General features: G+C 47.1%; 1 protein-coding gene across 1 annotated transcript in view; it reads right to left on the bottom strand.

The window, feature by feature from the left end:
- Positions 1-3523: 3523 nt before the first annotated feature.
- The window catches only part of LOC109448116 (L-gulonolactone oxidase), a 29756-nt gene continuing 13700 nt past the window's right edge, over positions 3524-19579 (bottom strand). The window contains exons 7-12 of the mRNA XM_074338370.1: positions 14656-14763; positions 13735-13811; positions 8018-8167; positions 6952-7116; positions 5047-5137; positions 3524-4299 (exon numbers count right to left, since the gene is read on the bottom strand). Of these exons, the coding sequence (XP_074194471.1) occupies positions 4171-4299; positions 5047-5137; positions 6952-7116; positions 8018-8167; positions 13735-13811; positions 14656-14763 (720 nt within the window). The 3' untranslated portion in view covers positions 3524-4170. The remainder of the gene's footprint in view (positions 4300-5046; positions 5138-6951; positions 7117-8017; positions 8168-13734; positions 13812-14655; positions 14764-19579) is intronic.

The raw sequence follows: 19579 nt of genomic DNA on the forward strand, positions 1-19579 counted from the left end.
GCTGATGGCCAACTAGTCACAGTTGATAGCCATCTACTACCGGAGACAGCACCTTTCCGCGTGAGGCCCCACACTCTCCTTGGTGAAATTTGCACGTTTCCTTTTGGCTGGTGATCTCTCACCCCAAATTCAACTTTGAGAAGCACTCATGGCCCAATAGCCCGATGCTATACTCTGATTTAGTTTCACACTGGCCCAGGAAGACACCATTCCTCATCTTTCCATCCTAGTTCTTCTTAGATGCTTCTGGCAATCACTGTTCACTGTCAGAAGTCCAGTCTTTGAGCATGAGGCTCCAAGCCGCAGCACCACGATTTTCCAAGTTTCCTGAGATGAGGAGACTGTTGACCACAGGGGCAGGGCTGGCTCGTGCTACCTGAAGCTTAGACAGTTAGGCCAGCGCTGGGAGAGAGGAGAAGACAGCCAGTGGGAACCTGGAACATAACTGGTAAGGAGGAAGCGAGGGAGGAGAGAAAAGGGATCTGTACCAGGGACGCCTTCAGGAGCCCAATTCATAGGCTCAATACACACCACTCAGTATCTAAAGGATTCTGCAATAAGAATTTCTGGGCAATGGTGACCTTCAGGCATCAAAAGATTCCAAATCAAAGGAAGAGTAAATTAAATGCATCGAAAGCCAGAACCAGAAAGAATGTCTGCGTTCTCTGCTAATTAGAAAGTCTATTTTCCAGAACACTTTTTTGCCTTAACAGTCTATAAATTGAAGTTTTACTAAATTTCAAGGTTTCAGACTTAAGCCATTGCAATATGTTCCTTAATGTCTGTACTTCTCCCACTGGGGTAGATCTGAGGTGCCAGAAGGACACGGCACAAACATGGCACTCCTTCCTAGAGCAGAAATGTTACTTAAAGATTTGGAAGAGGGGCGGATGGGTGGCTCAGAGAACCCATCCAGAGCTCTTGGTTAGAGCATGAGCTCTGGGCAAAGGGGCTGCCGGTTCGATTCCCACATGGGCCAACGAGCTGCGCCCTCCGCAACAACTAGAATGAAGTCAATGAGCTGCAGCTGAGCTCCCGGGTGGCCAGATGGCTCAGGTGGTTGAAGCGCGGGCTCTCAACCACAAGGTTGCTGGATGGTGGGCTCTGTCCCCTGCAACATAACAATGGCGACTGGAGCTGAGCTGCACCCTCCACAACTAAGATTGAAAGGACAACAACTTGACAAGTCAAGTTGGATGGAGCTGATGAGTCCTGGGAGAAACACACTATTGTTCCCCAATAAATAGTTCTGGAAATACACAGTTCCCCAATAAAGTCCTGTTCCCCTTCCCCAATAAAATCTTTAAAAAAAAAAAAAGAGTTGGAAGATAAAATGTAACTTAAAAAGTTTTATAACACAATTACATAATGGAATAGAACACAAAATTCAGACATTTTAAAATTTAAATTTAAATTATCGAAAATACAGGGCTGTGAGACATACTTTGGTTGAAAACTTGAAGGCACTGCCTTTCCTAACTTGCTGTGTGATGTTGGACAAGTTTCTTCCCTTCTCTCATCTGTAGAACATGGGAGTGATTTGGACCCCATGATTTCCAAAGCCTCAAGATTTAGCCTGTTATGCTTAGCTTTGCATTAACTTCACTAATCCATCTCTTTCCTTATATACTGTATCAGTCAGGGTCTTCCAGAGGACTAGAACCAAGGTATATATTTATATTAGATTTACTTCAAGGAATTGGCTCACATGACTTCCCAAGCCTAAAATTTGTGGGGCTGGGAACTCAGTCAGTTCTTGAGGCAGAATGTATTCTTCTCCCAGAAACCTCCGTTTTCGCTTTTAAGACCTTTCAATTGATAGCACGAGGCCCACCCTCATTACTAAGGATAATTCCCTTTACTTAAAGTCAATTGATTGTAAGTGTTAACCATGTCTACAAAACACCTTCAGAGCAACACCTAGATTAGTGTTCGATGAAATAACTCAGTACTATAGTAAGTTAACACATAAAACGAATGGCCACTCTTGGTGGTGGTGAGCAGGGTGGGTTTTGCAGGGGCACAACCTGGGCAGTGCTGAATTTAATGTTCTGCTCTCACCGTCTTGAAATTCTTAATTTTTTTGCACTGGGCCCTGCAAACTACACAGCTGGTCCTGCTGAAGGGTTAGTTCTTGCTCTCATGGCCATGGACTTGGGTTTTTTTGCTGAACCAGGCTACCTGAAGAAGTTCAGTCCTGGAGGGCTGGCCAGGCCTTCACGCTATATCATTTCCCTGACGCCGTCACATTCTCCCTGGTATCACTGTTTAATGTCCTATGCACATCAGTTGTGTTTCCCTGATGTCCAGGGAATACGAATTTCTTTTTTTTATTGGGGTAAAAAATATATAATGAAACATTACCGTTTTAATCATTTAAAAGGTCAGTAGCATTAAGTACATTCACCTTGTTGAGAAAGCTTCACCACCACCATCCATTTCCAGAGCTTTTTCATCTTCCCAAACAGAAATTATCTATTAAACACTAACTCCCCATTCCCACCATTCTACTTTGTCTCTATGAATTTGACATGCTAGCTACTTCATATAGTAGTTGTCTTTTCGTAGCTAGCTTATTTCACTTACTATAAGATCTCAAGTTTCATCCATATTATAGCATGTGTCAAAATTCCCTTTCTTCTTCAGACAGAGTAACATCCCACTGTATGTATATGCCACATTTCCTTTATCGAATCACCTGTCAGTTGATACTTGATTTGCTTCTACCTGTTGGGTATTGTGAATAATGCTGCTGTAGACACGGGTGTGGAAATATCTCTCCAAGTCCCTGCTTTCAGTTCTTCTACATGTATCCCCAGAAGTGGAATTGCTGGATCATGTGGTAACCCTATGTTTAATTTTTTGAGGAACCATCATACTGTTTTCCACAATGGCTGCTCCATTATATTACAATCCCACCAGCAAGGCACAAGGATTCCAATTTTTCCATGTCATTGACAACGCTTATTTAAAAAAAAATTTTTTTTAATAGTGATCCTAATGGGTGTGACGTGGTATCTCACTGTGGTTTTATTTTGCATTAACCAAATGATTAGGGATGTTGAGCACCTTTTCATGTGCTGTTGCCCACTTGTATATCTTCTTTGCAGAAATGTCTATTCAAATCCTTTGCCCACTGGGTGTTTGTTTTTGTTGCTGTTGAGTTGTAAGACTTCTTTACATGTTCTGGATATTAACCTCTGATGAGATATATGATTAGAATATAAGTTTCCTGAGGGCTTGGCTCACATGAGCCAACCTTAAGACAAAAACCTGTCTTAAGGCTTTTTTAATTCCCCAAAGCACTTGGCACCTTGTAGATGTTCAGCGAATAAGCCATGAAAGAATAGGCAGTAGGTCAGAGATGAATTGAAACTACGTTAGCAAAAGGAACACAAAGAGCATTTTCCAGGTTAGTCCAAGACCCATTGCCTCCGGAGGGAAGCCAGGGATTCAGTGAGCCCCAAAGGATGACCTTGGACAGAAAGAGGAGTGATCAGAGGGTGAACCAATGTTTGACCTTTATTAAAAAGAAGGCAAGGCGAGTCCCACTTCCCAAACATCCCCTGAAACAGACACGCTGAAGGTCAGGCTATGGAGGTCAGATGGACAGGTGGACCCACGTGGGAGAGGGCAGTTCTAGGGCAGGGGGGCACTCACCTGAGCATTTGAAAGACCTCCCCAAGACTGAAAGGAAGCAGAGCACAGTATGCAAGACTTCAGTGCCCAAACATATGCCAATGGGGCCTTTTCCTGAGAGGGTTGGAGAGGGGACACCTGGAGCTACAAACAGCCAGCTGGCAGGTGGAATCTATGAGTGACTGAATCCCTGAGCTCCTAGACAAACATGACATTTTGGGGCTTCTTTCTCTCCTGGGGAAACAGGATGTGGTCATTGTAGGCTCAGGAAAACGGGGTGCCACCTAGAGATATAAATGGGGACTCGGGTGCTCTTCCTTGCATGGGGTTGCTGTGAGGATAAAGGAAGTAGGAGTTCCCGCCCAGAAGCAGGCCCATCACTGCTGGGCAGAGCAGTTTAGGGCTCTGTAGCAGGGGGCCCGGGGGAAAGATCTGTTGCCCATCAGGCCAGTGGGACACTGAGCCTTTAACCTCATCATAGGTCACTCTGGGGGTGGGTGGGGTAGCCTCGACTTGTTTCCTCTTTCTGTTTCAGTAGAACACCTTCTCCAGGTATGCATTCATAAACATCCCAGTGGGGTCCAGCTGTTCTCGGATGGCACAGAACTTCGGAAAGGCAGGATACATTTTCTCAAAGTCCTTCCGGGTGCAGTTGTGGGCCTGTGGAAGCAACCAGATACACCAGGCCTCATTCCCTGGAGCTGGTATTACAGAGGGGCTGCAAACAGACACCCCTGTGTCCAAGTGTCTGCATGTGTGATAACCCCTACCCCCAAGGACACACACACATGCATGCACAGGAATGCATATACCCATACCCACAAGTGCGTACACACACACACACACACACACACACACACACACACACACACACACACGACACATGCACGTACACATAATGTAGAGACCCAAACAGAAGGGAGCAAGTTCTGGGAAAGTAAAAATGAAAGGTGTTAAAATATAGCAGTTAAAATATAGCATTAACTCCCCATTCTCATTACCCTCAGGCCGTGTGACAGCAGCGATGTCTCTGGCCCCAATTTTACTGCTCATTAGTAAGTCCCATCACCTCTGAGAGACCCTCGGGTTCCTCTCTGTTAAATGGGCTCACTGACCCCTGCCTTACTCTGCTCATAGGGTTCTATGAGAATCAAATGAAGTGGAAGAGGAGGAATTTCTCTGAGAACTCTGAGGGAATTACAATCACTGGGCTGTTGGAACACGAATGCAGAAGAAAGCTGAGTCTGGTGGAGTCTCTCCTTCCTGTGATTCGCTCAGCTCCACTTTTTCCAGCACCCGTCTAGGGCAGGCAGAGAAACAGCATAGAGGGGCGCCCTCTGGAGGAACCTGTGGCTCAAAGCAGCTGCCGGGCTCACACGGCGGTGAGCTCGGACTGGGAAGCCCTACCTTGGCCCAGTGGGGCCTTCCTCCGACCTTCTTCATGATGGTCTCGTAGGCCAGCCAGTAGTCCAGCCGCGACACGTCCTTGCCATAGGGCCTGGGGGTAGGGCAGAAGGAGGTGAGGCCCTGTTCCTGCCTGCACCACCCCCACAGTTATCTGGCACCTTCTCTGAGTCACACCTGGAACTTTGCAGGTTGCTTGGAAATCAAGATGCAGCTGTGCCCACAGGACACGGACAGCAATGCCCTGGCAACTTGAGGGCTTTTGGTCATTGCTCGTCCCATGAAGGATTTGAAAAAGTTTGCATCCTCCAATATTTTTTAGTAAGCATCTGGAAGTTATTACAATTTTAAATAATTTCAAAAAGTGTTGTGTATATATACACAATACATAATATAATGATATTATGTATAATTAATTATATATTATTATGTAGTTATAATGTTTGGATTTTTTTTCTGGATTCTGGGATTCCCCACAACTGTGCATTCTTGAATTGTCCCTTGGGCATCCTATAAGCTTGGGGTTTTTATATACTGAAGAAATACACCATAAGTTTAGGGCTGGGTGAGAGGTATGCTTTTCTTTTGCAAAATATATTATTATACTGAAAGAACTCATGGCAGGGCAGCTGGATGGCTCAGTTGGTTAGAGGGTGAGCTCTTAACAACAAGGTTGCCAGTTCGATTCCCACATGGGCCAGTGAGCTGCGCCCTCCACAACTAGGTTGAAAACAACTACTTGGCATGGATCTGATGGGTCCTGGAAAAACACACTGTTCCCCAATTAAAAACTATATATATATATATATATATATATATATATATATATATATATATATGATTATATAATCTATAGAATATACTATATTATGTATAGATACACAGATATATATATATATATATATATATATATATATATATATATACTTCAGATCTTTTTGACAAAACCTAGGAATTTCAGAATCACCTCATTCAATGTATGGAAAGCGAGGCCATATAACCTAGTTGGTCACTCCTCACCACCCAACCCACGAGTCAAGTCAGACTTACTAACGGAAAAAGGTGAAGTCAGACTTTTTAAAAATTAAAAAACAAAACAAAACATGTTAAGATGCATTCCCATGGCAACTTTTTCATTTCTGAATTTGGATTCACAGGTAGGGAGAAGATAAATAGACAGACAGATGAGGTCTGAGCCTTGCCACATTTGTCCCTACATGCTCCCCGCTGGATGCATCTTTCAGAACCTCTTTCCTGGATTCTGGGACTCCTATCTACAAGTGTGGGATTTTTATATGCTGGAGAAATACACCACGTCAGACTCAGGCTGGGCAAGAGGTATGAGTTTCTTTTGCCAAGTCAGAGAAGCGCTACTGTCGATAAGAGATGGGAACAGGCAGGACATTTTGGAAAAGACCTGCTTCTTAAACTATGCATGTCCCTAGGCCTCACAATGGAGACCGCTGGGGAAAAGATTAGGCAGGTGTGGGCACAGGATAGCAGCACAGCACCTGGTACATCCTCTTTTCTGCCGAAGTTCAACCTACTTCAGCATCCTTCTCAGCACAGCAGTCTAGGCTGTCACAATCATTGACTAGAGTAGGTACCAGACATAGCATGTATTTTCCATTCCATTATATCAGCTTCACAAATAGTAGCTGTTTATACTAACATCACTTAATAATTAATATTAACTATTATATTAACATAATACAGGCTAGAAATGGCAGATATCATATGAGTATAAAGAGAAAATGTGTAAGAGCCCAAAGGAGAGAGACTGTTTTCTGCTGCCAGGATCAGGGCCGTTCTCGCTGGAGAAGGTGGATTTGAAGATGGGGAAGGAGAGGGGTCCTTTCAAAGCTGAGGGGCCGGCTTCCCACCCCACCCTCTCAGGGAGCCAGTCACCTGTACATGATGATGTTCATGTAGCAGCTGTCCCTTTGGAAGCAGGGGCTCAGCAGGATGTCGTCCCCCCGGCTAAAGCGCACCTCCACGGGGAAGTGGGCCACCACATTGGGGTGGGCCTCCAGCACGGCCTTCAGCTCGAGCAGGGCCTCCTTGGTCTTCTCTCTGCACTCAGCCCAGGGCGACAGACCCAGAGCTTAGTAAGGGACCTCTGGGAGCCATCACATGAGGCCGTGCATGGCCTCCCAGCTGAGTGGGGCCTCAGACTCGCTCGGCCATACCTGGGGACGGGCTCCCAGTTCCTGAGGAGGCCTATTCCTTGTGGCTTCTCTCAAAGTCCTCCCCATGGAAGCAGAGCCTGTGAATGTGGCCCTGGAGGTCTACCTACTGCTCCTGGTTCAGTCCCCAGGCCCCGCCCAATCAGGGGTTCCCTTCAAGTCTCCGCCCATAGCCCTGGCCTCCTCTTCTTCAGACAGAGGAAAGTCACTCTGATTCTAAGACTTCTACTTTGTCTGCTATTCCCACCTGGAGAGTCTGCTGGCTCCAGCCCTTGAACACAGTGACAAGAACATCCCCTAAGCCCTGGTACCACCCCTAATTTTCCTGGAGAGAGATGGAGAGAGGGAAATTTAGAGGAACAGGTACAGTGATCTGGGGCTCCAGACCTAGCCTAGGTCCCTGCTGGGGTCCTTCCCAAGGCAGAGAACTGGCCCCTGGCAGGCTGGGTGCGCGCTGCTGACCGAGGGCCTGAGATAGGGGACAGTCTTTCAGCAGAACGAGAAGCTCGGCAGGAAGCCCCATGCTCCAAGCCCAAGCCGGCCGTTACCTGGTCTCATGGCTGGAGAGGGGCTGACGGGGAGAATGGGGTGGGGGATTCCATGACTGGTCTTCCCTGAGAGGCAGAATGGCCTGGAACACATGTGTCGGAAGGAGCCCCAGGGCCTCTGGTTTGCCCTCCCACTAATAATGGGTAGGACTGGAGCCTGGTTGGCTGTCTACGTGCTCGGGTGGTGGTGAGGACTGCAGGGGAGCTGACCCACCCCAGCCTGGCCCACGCAGTCCCTACCTGGGGATGGCCCAGTCCTGGACATGCTGCTTGAAACGACACTCATAGGTGAAGATCTTGTAGCTGAGGTTGCTGCTCTCTTTCTTCCTGGTGAACAGGAGCCAGAAGAAGAAGCGATTGATCCAGCCCACGAGGCCCGGCAGGAAAGTGCTGGAGGGGCACAAAATAACCACATTGTCCAGCATTAGTGAGTGCCAGCTGTGTGCCAGGCACTGGGCTGAGCACTTTACAAAGCAGGGCCTCATTCTCTACGTTCTCTGCCACTTACGTTTATCTGTAGCTTGGAGTGTGAGTACTGGTCTCAGTCATCCTCTCCATAGCTGCACAGTAGTCCCTTACGGAGAGCCCACATTTCCTCCCACCATGGCCCTATTAATGGCTACGTTGTTTTCAATGTTGGGTGTGTTTTTCTTTTCATTTTTTAATTGTGGTGAAAACCACATAACATAAAATTTACCATTTTAACCATTCTTTTTTTTTTTTTTATTAGTTTCAGGTGCACAAGACAAAGCAAAACTTAGACGTTTATCATTTATATCCCTCACACTGTGTGAAACCATTTTAACCATTCTTAAGTGTAAAGTTTGGTGGTCAGTACATTCACCTCATTGTGCAATGCATCTCCAGAATCTTGCAAAACTGCAATTCTGTCCTTACTAAAAACAACTCCCGCATTTTGGTCTCGGCGGCAGAAGCGCGATGGTGAGTTGTAAAAAAAAACAAAAACAACAACTCCCTATCCCCTTCCTCCTCCAGCCCCTGGAAATCCTCAATCTACGTTCTGTTTCTATGAATTTGACTATCTTTAGGAACCTCATATAAGTGGAATCATACAGCATTTGTCCTTTTGTGTCCGGCTTATTTCACTTCGCACCGTGTCCTCAGAGTTCCTTCACGTTGTAGCAGGTTGGAATTTCCTTCCTTTTTCAGGGCTGAATACCATTCCATTGCATGGACATACCACATTTGGTTTATCCATCCAGGCACTGATGGACACTTGGCTTGCTTCCCCCTCTGGGCTATCATGGAAAACGCTGCTGTGAACATGAGTGTGCATATACGAGTGTCTCTTTGAGACTGTGCTTTCGATTTTTGTAGATGTATACTTAGAAGTTGGATTGCTGGGTCATATGGCAGCATTATTTTTTACTTTTTAAGGAACCTCCATACTGTTTTCCATGTGGTTGCACCAATTTGCAATCCCACCAACAGTGCAGCAGGGTCCAATTTTTCGACATCCTCACCGACACATTTTCAGTGTTTTGTCACCACAGGCTACACTATAACAACAAATATCTTTGTACTTATTCATATGTCCTTCCCAGATTATTGGGGCAAAGGGCATGTAGAGTTTTAATTTCAGCAGGTTGCTACCAGATTAATTTCCATAAGGACTGTAGTAATCCACTTTCCTTCCCCATATGGCGATTCTGGGAAGCCTTGATTGTTGAAAGTGGCCATTGGGGGCCAGTGTCCTAGGATGGTGTCATGCAGGGTATCACGCAGGATCTCTGGTCCCACTTCCCGCATAAGAACGCAGGACACGGTGAGGCCAAAAAGGAACACCCACGGAGCCATAGATGGGGGGTCATACCACTATAGTTTCGCTGGCGGCTGGGCCAGAGACACAGGGAGGAGCCACATAATCTGCAACCCACCATACACTTCTCTGCCAACCAATCTCACTTGCTAACTGCCATCCGCCTCTCTGCAATCCGCAATGCACAATCCATGCTTGCTAGCTTAGCCACGGCAGTTGTATCAGTGGCTAATGGCTAACCAGTAACAGCTGATGACCATCTACTACCGGAGCCAGCACCTTTCCACGTGAGGCCGAGAGCCTGCAAACTGCTCTCTGGGACTCTGTCCCCACAGATGGGGTCTCAGCTTACAGATTCTTATGTCTGGAAATGATGTGAGAACTACCCAAGGAATTGCAAAAGGAGGGCTCTGTGCTTCTCTTGGGCCAGGAAGGAGCTGTCACCTGGCTTTTAATCTAGGAAACTTACTCACCAAGTCAGTCTTCAAAATCTACATGCACACACAAAGTTTGTTTGTTTTTTTTCCTTTTTATAAAAGAACTAAATGTTCCCCATAGATATTTGGCAAGACAAGAAAACAAAATCAGCCTTCTTGATGCTGTGTAATGTCAGATCTAAGGCCTGTGGTATCTGCCCAAAAGGATGTGCGGGAGGAAAAGGGAGCTCCTGCTATGGGCAGGCACTTGGAGCAATGGGCCATTCACTGCTGTGTGCCACGTGTGGTGTGCACCGTCTAACATACATGCATCTGATAAATGGGGTCCTTATGGCATACATTCCAGCGGGTCTGACTGACACTCCAAAGTCCATGCTCTCCTACTGCTTTACCTGGATTCAAGTCATAGGGGCACAGGAAAGTCATCTGAAGAATCATCTAGGGAGGTGAAGGATTCCAGGTTGTATCCTTGAACATGTGTTATAATCTGCACGTTAAGAGCAGAGAGCCTCATGCTGCAAGCTATGAATGGAGAGGCTAAGAGGCAACCTCCAAGAGAGCTAACCTCAGATGTGCAACCAGGGGCACTTTGGGGCAGGGACAAGGGGTGAACCAGTCCTGGCAGGGACCAAAGGGGGCACAGGTCCAGAGGCTCATTGCAGGACAGCTGGGCAGAGGGCTGTCCAGTCATTCCACATGAACTCGGTTCCTGCTAGCTCAGGGCCCTTTCCAGATTTTTGGGGCAAAGAGCATGGAGAGTTTTAATTTCAGCAGGTGGCAGTTGGCTCTAATCACCTCAGCTGCAGCTCCTGCCTCTTCTGGAGTCACTAAAGACTCCTGGTAACAAGGCTCGGTCTGGCTTCGATGGTTTTCTTGGTCTAGTTAAAGTGCGCACGGGCTGACTGCTTTGAGATCTATGGGCCTGGAATCCCGGTGCAGTCCTCTCCCTCTGAACTTCCTACCTTCTCGGTCCTTGCAGATGGCCTCTGCCCAGAGGCTAGTGGCCACCTTCCTTCCCTACAGGCCTGTCCCTCATCCCATTCCTGCCATCTCATCGACTGCCATAAATCCATTCAAACTGCTCAGAGCACCTCCTGCGGATTTACAGATAACACCAGTAAGTCCAGGGCCTTGCATTCTGCCACACAGGTGGGTCGCAAGGATCCTTCACGTGCCTTTGTGAAAAGGGAAGGAAGTGATACCTACTGAACGCTCCTTCTAACAACCCAATTGTTGCTACCAGCTTTACTTTACATATGGGTAAAGAACAGTTCAGAGAGGCTGTTACCCAGTCCGTTATTTACCTTTTACTCCTGCACCCTCAGGCACATAGCCCAGAGCTGCAAAGATGAGACTGGATGGATGCAATTTCCAGAAGTCACATGGGCTGAACTCAGAGGCTGTGGATCTCTCACGGAGCATCCAGCCTCGGCTAGGACGTGGCAGTGGAGATTTAGAGCCCAATTTCTTTGAGTGATCACTGGGTTCACACGCCACAGACACATGCACACAAAGCTGCCGAGCTGCTGTGATAAAGGCTGGACAGAAAGCCTGGCAGGGCATTTTCTGCTCTCACACTCAATCCATCATCTGATGGAATGATGGCTTCTAGGCTGGACTCACTTAGTGCTTCTTGTCCCTTCCGTGCCCAGATCCAGGAAGTCATGTCTTGTGCCTCACTTTCCTAATACCTTCCTACTTTGGTGTCTGCCCCTAAAGGAGGGGCCCCTCTGATGCCACCAGTAACTTTCCTACCCTGGGGAGAGGCTGCTGCCTTGAAGGAAGGGGCCAACTCTTCCTGGATGCTTGGATTCAGACCTAGGGCTCCAAAGGTCTTAGCCAAGCCCACAGGAACACCAGCCAGGTCGCCAGGTCCTGTTGTCAGCACCTCCTCTGGTGGGCTTTTATGACCTTATAGTATGGAAGATTTCTTAATAAGATACAAAATTCCCAAGATAAAAACATAGATGGAATAATCTGTCTATATTAAAATCAAATACATCTACACACCACAAAACACCATAAAAGTGAAAGACAAGACACAAACAGGGAGATGTTGCAACACATATAACCAACAAAGGACTAGTGTTCAAAATATATGTAAATAAAACCCTACAAAACAGTAAGAAAAAAAACACCCCACCACCCAATTTTTTAAAAGGGCAAAATACATAGTTACTACACAGAAGAGAAGTCTGAAGAATCGACAAGCTGAAAATCTGGGCAACCTTATTAATAATCAGGGAAATGAGAATAAAAAACCATAATGAGAGGCCATTTAACACATATCACAAGAAAATTTAAAAGCCTGACAGCTCCAACTTTGGCCAGCTGATGGCGCACAGAGAATTTCACAGTGCTTGAAGAGTAGAACGACTTTGGAGAACAATTTGATCTGATAAAGCTGAAAATGTTTAGGCTTGATGGCCTAGGAATGCCACTCATGAGTATATGCTTAAAACAAAAAAAATGCACCAGGGGCAAGGATGCTCACAGCAACGTTGTTCGTAATAGCAAAGAATCCTGGAAACAACCCAAATATCCATCGAGAGTATGGATAAGGACATTGTGGTAAATGCATACAGTAAAAATGAGTAATTAGAGCTCTTCGTATCAACTTAGATAAATATGACTATCGAAGTTGAACTACCAAATTTACTATCTCAGGGTTCATAAAACTACAGTATAAATAAAAACAAAAGAATAATTAAGCATGAAGTTCAGAGTGGTGGTTGCCTCTTGGGGAAAGGTACTGTGACGGGGGAGTTCTACAAAGAGGGCTCCAATTATACTAGTGTTGTTTCTGAAGCTGGTGTTGAGTATGTAATACTTATATTATACTTTATACTTTAAATATATCTCATTTTGTATTATGAAAAATTTTTTTTAAATGTATATGACATTATTCCAGGTCTAGGCTGGATACAAAATCACCACTCAAGGTCTCATGAAACCTTCCCCATCATTCATAGTTACATGTCCAGTGGCAGACATGGAGCCTGAACATGAGCACAGATTTTAGGTTTGGAAAAAAGGTAGGAAACAGGACAATAGGAAAAGATTCATATCACCTGTGTGCCAGAGAATGGGGCCTGTCCTTGGTATTTTTAAAACAGCTCCCCAGGTGGTTTGAATGTGCAGGCAGAGTTAAAAAAACCACTGACCCAGGAGACAGACCCAATTGTATGCATAAAGATAGGGGCATCAGGCCTGCCTGGTGGCTCAGGTGGTTGGAGTGCCGTGCTCCTAATGCCGAGGTCATTGCTTCGATTCCCACAGGGGCCAGTGAGCTGCACCTTCTACAGCTGAGATTGTGAACAACAGCTCTCTCTCAAGCTGGGCTGCCGTTAGCAGCCGAAGGTTGGCGTGAGCTGCCATGGGCTGCTGTTGCTACTGCAGGCTGCTGTGTGCTACCGTGGGCTGCCATGAGTGGCCGGTGGCCAGCGTGAGTGGCCAGCAGCCAGCGTGAGCAGCCGTCACCTGGCGAGAGCTGCTGTGAGCTACTGACTGATGACTGGCAACCAACTGCCTCAGCCGGGGGGAGTGCAAGGCTTATCATACCAGCATGGGCCAGGGAGCTGTGTCCTACACAACTAGACTGAGAAACAACGGCTTGAACCGGAGTGTTGGGGGGAGGTGGAAATAAGGGGGCGGGGGAAGATAGGGGCATTATTCTTGGGATGGACCACATTCTCAAAGACATATGGCAGGTGCTGGAACAGGTACTCTGGCTTTCCTACCTGATCCAGAGCAGGAACTCCAGTAAGTAGAATCCAATGGCATAGTCCCAAAACCAGTTGGACGAAGAGGAAGGAGGCTGGGAAGCAGAATTTGTGATAAGTTCAGTGCATGATAGTGTCCTCTTAGAGGGAGATGTGTCCCAGGAGAGAGAGAGAGAGTGTGTGTGTGTGTGTGTGTGTGTGTGTGTGTGATGACTCACCTGCCAGGACAATTGCAGGCCTCACTTCTTGGTGGTACAGTCAATTCCCATGGCCCTCTCCCTTTCATTTCTGCTTATTTATGTATGTATGTTTTTATTTTTTTTAAGATAAAGACATGCATCTCTCCTTCCTCTTAAGAACCGATGACCCATGTATCTAATTATCACTCTATGAGACCCACACAAGCCCCTTACACACAGTAGGTGTCATGGCCTTTGCCTGACTTGTCCCATCAACATTCATCCTAAGTGATGCCATTGTTTTCTTCTGCTGAGAAGCAGCCTGTTAGGGACACAGGGGAGAGACAAAACCATCGGTTTCTTCACCTGCATAGTTGGGGGTGGGAGAGACGGGGGTGTTGGAGGGAAGGTCGGTGTATGAGATGGTTTCTGAGGTCTAGCCCAATTGCCTAGGTTTCTATCTTCTCCTATCTTGTCCTGCCCATACTTGTGTCCTCTGCCCCCAACCCCCACATCCAGGCTGTCCCTTGAGCTCACCCCTACTCATCCCTACCGGCAGACACATTGGGTCCTCACTGGGCCCACCTTCCTTCTTCCTTCCACCCTCTGGTCTTTTCTGCTTCTCTCCTCATGCTCACCTTACTTTCCTTCTCACGTCTCGCTGACCATTAGGATGATAACAAGCATTGGCTGCCCTGGGAGCTGGAAGGGTATGGGGACTATGGCTCTGTGTGAAGACGGGGATGACGCCCGAGGCTACCTTGTTGGTGTGGTCCTGGTAGATGACACTGACATTCTCGCTGTGAGGGAACCAGAGGAAGCGGAAGTATTCAGATTTCTTCAGGTGGCTGTCCAGGTTGTCAAGCACCTGACCTCGGCAGAAGGAAGGAGGAAAAGATGGCGTTGGTCACAGGATGACGGTGGGGAGTCCTGGAAGTCTGGGCCTGGAGTGGGCCTCAGTTTCTCCCCACCAAAAAGAAATACTTAGGGGGATATAAATGATAAACACAGTGTGAGGGATATAAATGATAAACGTCTTAAGTATTACTTTGTCTTGTGCACCTGAAACTAATAAAAAACAAACAAACAAACAAAAAGAAAAACAAAAAAAAGAAATACTTAAAATGGTCCACACATTGCTGAATGGTATGGAATGTCTCATAATATTACTAGACTTTAAAATGGCCCATGTCCACGTTGACTTCCCTGAGTAGGTGAGACGACAGAAATGATTTTTTAGTGGTCCTGGCTTGAGCAATTAGCTATATGAGTTTTGGCAAGTTACCTAACATCTTCATGCCTCAGTTTCCTCATCTGTAAAATAGGACTAATAACAGTACCCATGTCAGGACTATTATGAAGATTAAATGTTCGCACGCCTAGAAAATGCTTAAAATGGTGGCAAGAACATGACAAGCAGTGTGGGTGTCAGCTGCTGCTGCTACTACTACATATGACTCATATTATCATTGTCATCATTATCTCTTATCTCCATAATGCCTGACACCTCATAGGTCCTTAATAAAATGAACAGGAGAGTCCTGCTCTAATAAGGCTCATTATTACATTCTTTGAGTTAATATCACAGGGCCATGTGTTCTCTGTTGCAAATACTCAACTCTGCCACAAGAGCGTGAAAGCAGCCATAGATAGTGGATAAATGATGAGCAGGCTGTGTGCCAATAAAAATTACATACAAAAACAGGCAGCAAGCCAGATTTGGCCCGTAGGCTGTAGTTTCCTAATGCCCTGCTCTAGAGCTGCTCGCACAGTGCCTTGTATACAGTCAAGGTCAGAGGACCCTATGCTTCCTTATCTGAAGAGAAGGGACTTTCCTGCTGTGCTGTAGGCCTGTGAGAAGTTCAGGAAAAAACCCCAGGGCCCCTGTCGCTATCACTTTCCTCCTGACAGGGCAAGGGACCCATGGCCCACAGGGCTCGCATGTGGGAAGCCTTTGGGTACAGCTGATTTTCTCCTGGGAGAGCAGGGAACACAACTTGGTGGTCCGGCCTGGAGGAAGAGGCTGGGCACTAAGAGCAGAAAACCTCCATTTTCTCATGTCCTAGTAGCCTAGGCCATCCCACTATATTGCCCCGAATCCCAGCAGTAATTGTAACGGTGTTCTTTTCTCAGCTCTGGTGCCTGAGAGAGGCACGACCAACTTCCCACCTAGAATAGGGTGATGCCAGTTGCCCTCATATCACATTTTGTGCGTCTTTCCTGGCATCTATCATTTTTTGTCCTCCCTGCATTAGAGGACAAGGCATAAATTACAAGCTTCTAGAGTCACGAGTCATGCACGATCTATCTCTGTCCCCTCCGTATTTCTTAACTGAGCACAAATGGTCACTGAATGATGGAACCACCTCAAGCCCTGTCCCATTGTGAATTAAACTCTCTCCCTGGAGCCCACAAACAATCTTATCCGGAGGAGGACGGTCCCTGGGGTCACAGGATTCCTCGATCTGACTTGCATTTCCTGGGAACACCATCAAAGGAGTTTGGGCCCCATAGGAACCTCTTCTTTGGCATGAAGGGTTCTACTGGGCTCTGTCCCCCCAGATTCAGAGTTGTGGCACCACTTGAACTGACTTTTTGGGAACTGGTTACCAGACTTGTGAGCAGAAGCAGAAGGTGCCACGGGCCATGGCTGGGTGTCATCAGTGGACCTCCACCCAAGAGACTGAATGCTGCTGACAAGCCTGGTTTGTCACCAGGACCAATCCTGCTTCCCAAGGCAGCAGAGGGGTGGGGGGTGATGCAGGCAACCAGCTGCCCTCATCACATCTCATTATGCTTTGGGTGGCATAAAGGACTAACGGTTGACAATAGTTTCCAAAATCTTTACGTCTTCTAACTGGCTGTGGTTCCATACTGACCAGACTGCAAGAGAGTCAGCAATGCTGAGACTTTGTCATAAAAAGCCACTAAAGCTGTCCCTTTCTCAGTACCACATTCACAAAACTGGACTAGCTATCTTCCCTTGACCCACAGCCCTACATCTTGAAGCACTGATTTCAACTCTCCCTGGGGCCCGGGAATGACCCCTTCCTCTCACATGGCTGTGAGCAGCATTCAGAACTTGTGATGAGGTATATTTAAGGAATGGGTAGTGGGGAGCATAGAACTGAGGAGCACAGAACTACATCCATGATGGACCACACACAGCATGGCGGGAGGAGACAGGGAAAATCCCAGAAAAGAAGGGATTTTTAATAAATTCTGGATCAATCGGCCTTGAGTTCCCTGGTACAGAGCATCGTTATAAATTTTGTGGACCCTGGGGAGCATAGGAGGCCTCAGATAGAATCTATGCCCTCCAGGAACAGATCACCAGGCAGTGAGAAGGAGGAGGAAAATGTCAAGAGGTAGTGACAATGTTAGGGAACAAATCAGAGCAGCCAGCACCTCTAGCTGGAAAAGTATTGATTCAGATTCTAGAATCCACCCACAAAGCAGGTGTTAGGTAGTATTTTCTTCAAATATATTGAGAGGGAGGATGGGTTTGGGTTCCTCTCTCTGAGGCTCTAAAGAAAAGCAAGGGCAGAGAATTGACATGTACTGTTTCCTTAGGTCCTGGCAACGATCTCATGTGGACAGTTATGCTCTTATCCCCACCACACAGGGGAGGAATCCAAGCCCAGAGAGGCAGGGAACTTGTGCAAAATCAGAGTGGTCAGTGGAGAAGCTGGGCTCCAAACATGGTGCTCTGACTTGGGGAGGTGTCCATGCTGTGCATGGGAACCTCAGCACGGGTCTCCTGGCTTCTGGAATTCAGGGCTGGAAGACTCGTGGTAGGGTTCTAGAAACACGTGCTGCATACAAGGAAGGGAATAGGAAAGAAAAGGGGAGCAAAGGAAAGGAAAGAAATATGAGGGAAGGAAAAAATATAAGGGAAGGAAACAGGGCCGAGAAGCTGAATCTTCAAACCTAACATTAGATGCAAGAAGCCATTGTCACACTCCTTTGTCCCAGCTTCTGGTCCTTCTGCTCCTTGCATGCTCCTCGTGTAGCTCAGGCCCAGCCATCCTGGCAGGCCTGGCCAATGCCTGGAGAGGACGTGATGCTGGGGAGCTGCATGCATTTCTGAGCAGCACCTACAAACACTCAGGGAGGCCTGATTTGCATCCCCAGGGGAAGTGGGACAGTTTTCTAGAAACCTAAATGGCAAGCGACCAGGAGCAGATATCAGTGCCTGAATAGGAAGATGTACTGTCTGCCTGCTGGTTCTCAAAAACCTTCACGCCTCCTGGAAATTAGGTCCAAAGATTGTCCTTTTTGGATTAGAGGGAAAGCTCCTCAGGCCGAGCAGGAGGGAGGAGAAAGTGCACTAACGATTTTCTAACCCTTCCCCCTCCTTCAGGGCTTGTTTCCTTCAAGGGGAGCAAAGCCCACATGTGGTTTTTCCATCCCCATCTTAGCTCTTTCTCAGAAGCATTCTCAGCCCCTTGAAAGGCTGCTCAGAGAGGAGAAAGCAAAAGCAAATTAACTGTGGGACCATCAATTGCACAGACCATTGGAGTAAATCACGGCGCTGAAAATGCCACCTACCCTCTGTGGTAGTCCTTGTTTATGGCCTGTGACTAGAGGTGGGAGAGTCTATCAGTGGGGTTTGATGGATGCTGATGGGTCTGCAGTGAGGGGCAGAGTAGCTGCAGCGGCCGCTTCACAGAAAGGGAGAGAGTCCATCTAGGACGAGCTGACTCAGACGAGTGGGGAGAACAGACCCAGTTCCATGATCCCTCACTGATGAGCTGGGGTCTGCTTGGAACCGAGGGAGGCGTTCCCATTAGGGTTCACGCCCTCGTCAGGGATAAGACTCAAGAACTTCACCAGATGCTCCAACGGACAGAAATGCAAGAGGACACTCTGTCTCCAGGGTGGGGCTTAAAGAATGTCAAGAGCTGAAAGAAAAAGACCTCAGGGTTCATTTAATCCAGGGGTGTCAAAACTTTTTTCAACGTTTTTTACCAAGGGCCATATGCGGTAAAATACACAAACAGCCGGGCCACTCACTCGAGGTGAAGTACGTATTACCTCACCTGGTTTATTTAAGTAAACTAAATATATTTTTGGAATTTGCTGCGGGCCAATAAAAAATGAATTGCGGCCGTAGTTGGCCCGTGGGCCACAGTTTGGACACCCCTGATTTAATCTGACCCCACTTCTAAAAGATGAAGAAATCGGGGCCAAAAAATGTGAAGGACTTGCTCAAGGTCACACAGAGAGAGCAGCACAGCCAGGCTGATGGGCTCTGCCTCCCCCCCCACCCCGCCAGCCCTTTCCTTACACTGTATTGAGGGTTTTTTGCTCTGTATGTATGTGTGTGTGTGTGTGTGTGTGTACACGCATGTGCACACACATGCAAGTACCAATCTTAACCAGTCTCAGCCAGGTCACAGGAAGAGCAGAAAGAGGATGGACCAGCTATCAAGAGACTCAGCTCTAATATCCTAGAAGGAGCCTGGGAGCCAATCCTACTGGCAAAAAGAAGCAATCTCTTCTGACCCAGAGGGGTCAAACTGTTCAGCCTACAGATTAACAAGTTCTGATCTAAGTGGGAGGCAGGAAAATAGATTCAACAATTAAGCAGTTGACAACCGCTTTCTGAACGTGGTCTCTGCCGGCCATCTCGCTTCCTGGCCTGCGATGCCCACCCACCCCTTAACCTGCTCAATGCTCCG

This window comes from Rhinolophus sinicus, linkage group LG07, assembly GCF_036562045.2.
Source record: "Rhinolophus sinicus isolate RSC01 linkage group LG07, ASM3656204v1, whole genome shotgun sequence".
NCBI lineage: Eukaryota > Metazoa > Chordata > Mammalia > Chiroptera > Rhinolophidae > Rhinolophus > Rhinolophus sinicus.